At 40.3% G+C, this 4,312-nt stretch overlaps 1 protein-coding gene across 1 annotated transcript in view; it reads left to right on the top strand.

The window, feature by feature from the left end:
- XRCC5 (X-ray repair cross complementing 5) overlaps positions 1 to 4,312 on the top strand; it is a 91,713-nt gene that overhangs the window by 16,141 nt on the left and 71,260 nt on the right. Inside the window, exons 7-8 of the mRNA XM_003785091.3 lie at positions 946 to 1,060; positions 1,611 to 1,749. Coding sequence (XP_003785139.2) covers positions 946 to 1,060; positions 1,611 to 1,749 — 254 coding nt within the window. The remainder of the gene's footprint in view (positions 1 to 945; positions 1,061 to 1,610; positions 1,750 to 4,312) is intronic.

The following is a 4,312-nucleotide window of genomic DNA, read 5'->3' as shown; positions in this document are numbered from 1 at the left end:
AAAGTCATGTTGTACTCATCCCCTTCTACCCACTCCCAGCTTTCCATGCTACTAAGAAACCTGGAGTTATCTGCCTTATCCTAAGACTAAATATGGTCTAGTAAATTCCTTTATTCCCTGGATAGCCTATATTTATCTCTATTGTATGTATTTAAAAATATATCACATCTTTTATTTAAGAGACTTGGAATTAACTAATGAATCGAAGATTTGTGAGCACTGAATTGTAGAATGGTGCCCACCCTTTGATATCCTAGAGTGGGGAGGTTTATTCTTAGGTCCATGGTTTTCTTTTTTCTTTTTTTGAGCAGAACCTCAAGCTGTCCCCCTGGGTAGAGTGCTGTGGCATCACAGCTCACAGCAACCTCCACCTCCTGGGCTTAAGCGAGTCTCCTGCCTTAGCCTCCCAAGTAGCTGGGACCACAGGCGCCTGCCGCAATGCCCAGTTATTTTTGGTTGCAGCCATCATTGTTGTTTGGCGGGCCTGGGCTGGATTCAAACCCACCATCTTAGGTGTATGTGGCTGGCGCTTTAGCCACTTAAGCCATAGGCGCTGAGCCAGGTCCATGGTTTTCCAGGAGTTGATGAACCCTTTGTGTTGTGTGCAGACTTGTTTGTGAATGTGCTTTTATCAGATCCTCAAAGGTGCCGTTGGTCCTAAAAAAATGGTAGGAATACTGGCAGAGTTGAAAGAAAAGATTAAATAAGGAAAGAGAGAAGTGTTCGTTTTCACCTGCAGGAATGTGTTCAGCTCCTGCTTCCTTCTAAGCCAACTTACTTCTGGCTCTCTCCCAACCTGTAGTTGTCATTGTCCTGCCATCCCCTGCTATTCCTCTCTTTATAAGGAACAACAGCTCACTTCTCATTCTAGAAAACTAAATGCATCATCCAGGACAAATTAGCATTTAAAATTGTTGTTTTCATTTTATACTTTTCTTTATTAAGTGACAGTCTGAGACAACTCTGTGTCTTCAAGAAAATTTCGAGGTCCTCCATGCCCTGGTCTTGTCTACTGACCATTGGTTCCAATTTGTCTATAAGGATAGTGGCCTATAAATCGGTAAGTGTTAGGTGCACATTTTAAAAAGTAATGTTACCAGGCAGTAAAATATACTTACATAAGGAACTGACAATTCATGTGTGGGTTATTCAGAACCATAATTACTGCGTCTCTAGCTGCTTTCCTTGTTTATTTAATCCCTGTTTAGCTTTTTATGTAAAAGGCATGCTAGGATAGGAAGTTGAAAGAATTGTCTGTAGTTGGGTTTGATTTCTTTCTCTCCATTGATAACCGTGATTGTTAATCATAAGTTCCAGGCAAGGCAGGGGAGGGGAGGGGAGGGGGAGTTGTATATACAAATACAATAGAATCTCTGTAAGTTGACCATCCAATGGACTGTAACAAACTGGTCAGACATAATGGAGGAACTTCCATTGTGTGCATGTGGTGCATGTCTGGTCTGTGAAAATTAGGTCAACTTAAGAGGGTGGTCAATGTAGGGTCATGGCCAACTATGGGAGTTCTACTGTATTAATATTTATTTGTGGATTTTATTAATGGGAATCCTAGCTTTTCATGTTTTTCCTTTATTTATTCTTTGGAATATAAGATGCTGCATGAGAATGTTAAAAAGACTTGGACAGTTGTGGATGCAAGAACCTTAAAAAAAGAAGATATACAAAAAGAAACAGTTTATTGCTTAAATGACGATGATGAAACTGAAGTTCTTAAAGAGGATACTATTCAAGGTATGTCAGTAAGAATTTTCACTTTTGCCTTGAACAGATTCTCTTCAAGGTGATACGAGGCAAGGTGGGATTTGTATTATTATTCTTTTAGAGATATTTCTGTGGGTTATAGAGTTGTAACTATCTGAGGGAATAATGGGACACTGTTGTTGGGTCTGAGGCAGGATGTTTCCCAGGAATGCACCTGGGTATTCCTCTCTGAGTTTTATTGTATTTGTATTTATTTTTGAGACAGAGTCTCAAGCTGTCACCCTGGGTAGAGTGCTGTGACATCACAGCTCACAGCAACCTCAAACTCTTAGGCTCAAGCAATTCTCTTGCCTCAGCCTCCCAAGTAGCTGGACTACAGGTGCCCGCCACAATGCCTGGCTCCTTTTTTGTTGCAGTTGTTGTTGTTTTAGCAGGCCCCAGGCCGGGTTCTCACCTGCCAGTCTCAGTGTATGTGGCCGGTGCCCTACCCTCTGAGCTATGGGTGCCACCCCTCTTTCAGTTTTAAATGTCCTAAGTGACAGTACTTAATGCTCATCTTTATTTTAAAGTCTAAAACTCAATAGCTAGGAGAATGCTTATATTAATGTGTCTGAAGGAAGTTTTTTTGTTTACTGTTATCTTATTTTTGACTTCCATGGTGATTATTCTAAGTGCTAATTTTAGGTTTCCTATCCTACCAAATAAGCTTCTGTAAGTTAATTTAGGGGGTAAGAAAAATTATTTGTGTTATATTGCCTTATATCCAACTGGATCTTTGAAGTTGTACTCATATAGTATACCCATTTGGCTTAAAGACTGTGTCTAGATGGCATCTTTCCCCAGAGAACTTAGAAACTATCTGAGGATATCTGAACATTTAAGATAAAATTAAATGGCAAGATAAATTAGATGGCATCTTTACCCAGAGAACTTAGAAACTAGCTGAGGATATCTGAACACTTAAGATAAAATTATAAGATATCAAATGATGGTTAAGATAGAAACCAGAGTCCTAGTGGTGCCCGTAGCTCAGTGGGTAGGGTTCCAGCCACATATACCAGGATGGTGGGTTTGAACCTGGCTGGGGTCAGCTAAAACAACAGTGACAACTGCAACAAAAAAATAGCCAGGTGTTGTGGTGGATGCCTGTAGTCCCAGCTTCTTGGGAGGCTGACACAGGGAATCACTTAAGCCCAAGAGCTGTGATGCCACAGCACTCTACGCAGGGTGACACCTTGAGACTCTGTCTCAAAAAAAAAAAAGTCCTTAGATAGGTTTATCGTAGTTTTGATTTGCAAGCCTGGAAAAAAATTCCTTTCATCTGTGGCACTATATTTCCTTGGGTATATTTGTGTGTTGAGAGGAATGGCAGCTTAAAGATGGTAATAGTTATGACTCCTTTCTCCTAATGGATTATGTGTAGAGTATAATTAATACCCTACAATTGTACTAATTTTTAAATTTAATTTGTTAGCATAGAACATGAATTTTGAAATCAAATGCGGGTTAGAAATGCTCCCTCATTGATTAATTATTAATTCTAATATGATGACTACCCACAGTAGAAAGACTAGTGTGATTAAGGCACACACCTAAAAAGTAAAGGGGCTTCTGGGAGGTAGTAAGGTCTCGGTTGGTGTGTTGTGCATGGAGAGGTTAGTTTTGAACAACAACAATCTAGAAGGCATTCTTTCTATTTCCATTTTACATAAAGGAATTGAGACTAAAAGACATTTCTTAACATATTCAGAGTCAGACAGTTCACAACCAGCAGGACTTGAATCTAGGACTTGAATCAGAGTCTATGTGTCTTTGTCTTCTTCTGAATTAGGACGGACACATGAAGGGCTTTGGACGATAGGCTAAGAGTTTACACATATTTTTGAAAGGGGCTGTGTTTTAGGAAGTTTACTGTGGCAGCCGGTTGTAGGATGGATTGGAAGTAAAAGAGTTAGAGATGAGAGGGTACTGCTTCTTTTCGTTGTTAGCAAAGAAATCAACTCTGATTAACCAAGGCCAAAGGAAATTTCTTGGTGGGGAAATGGAGTGGGAGGAGTTAGAAATTGCTTGGGTTAAAAGAATATAGACGTACATCTTTTTTCCCTTACCTTTTTGCAGTTTCCAACATACTTCCTTTGCCTGTCCTCAATTCTCCATCCCCTAATATGTAGTTAACTTTCTTTTTGTTTTTCTTCAGCTTTTTGGCTGGGGCTGGGTTTGAACCTGCCACCTTCAGCATATGGGCTGGCACCCTACTCCTTTGCGCCACAGGCACCGCTGTGTAGTTCACTTTCTTACACAGAGGGACTGGTGTACACGTGGTGAAGGAATATGGTTGTGTGTTACAGTCTATTCTGTATTTTTTCTCATGTACAAAAGTTAGAATTATTTGCCATTTAAGTGCATCAACCAAAAAACAGTTTTAATTAGAACTGAACAAATTATTATTAAAAATTCAAATAAGGGCTTGGCACCTGTGGCTCAAGTGGCTAAGGCACCAGCCACATATACCTAAGGTGGCGGGTTCAAATCCAGCCCGGGCCCGCCAAACAACAATGATGGCTGCAACCAAAAAATAGCTGGGCGTTGTGGC

The sequence above is a fragment of the Otolemur garnettii genome, unplaced genomic scaffold (genome assembly GCF_000181295.1).
Source record: "Otolemur garnettii isolate 467f Iridium unplaced genomic scaffold, OtoGar3 scaffold00013, whole genome shotgun sequence".
NCBI lineage: Eukaryota > Metazoa > Chordata > Mammalia > Primates > Galagidae > Otolemur > Otolemur garnettii.
Note: the sequence above shows the minus strand (reverse complement) of the source record. Positions and strands in the feature narration are given on the sequence as shown.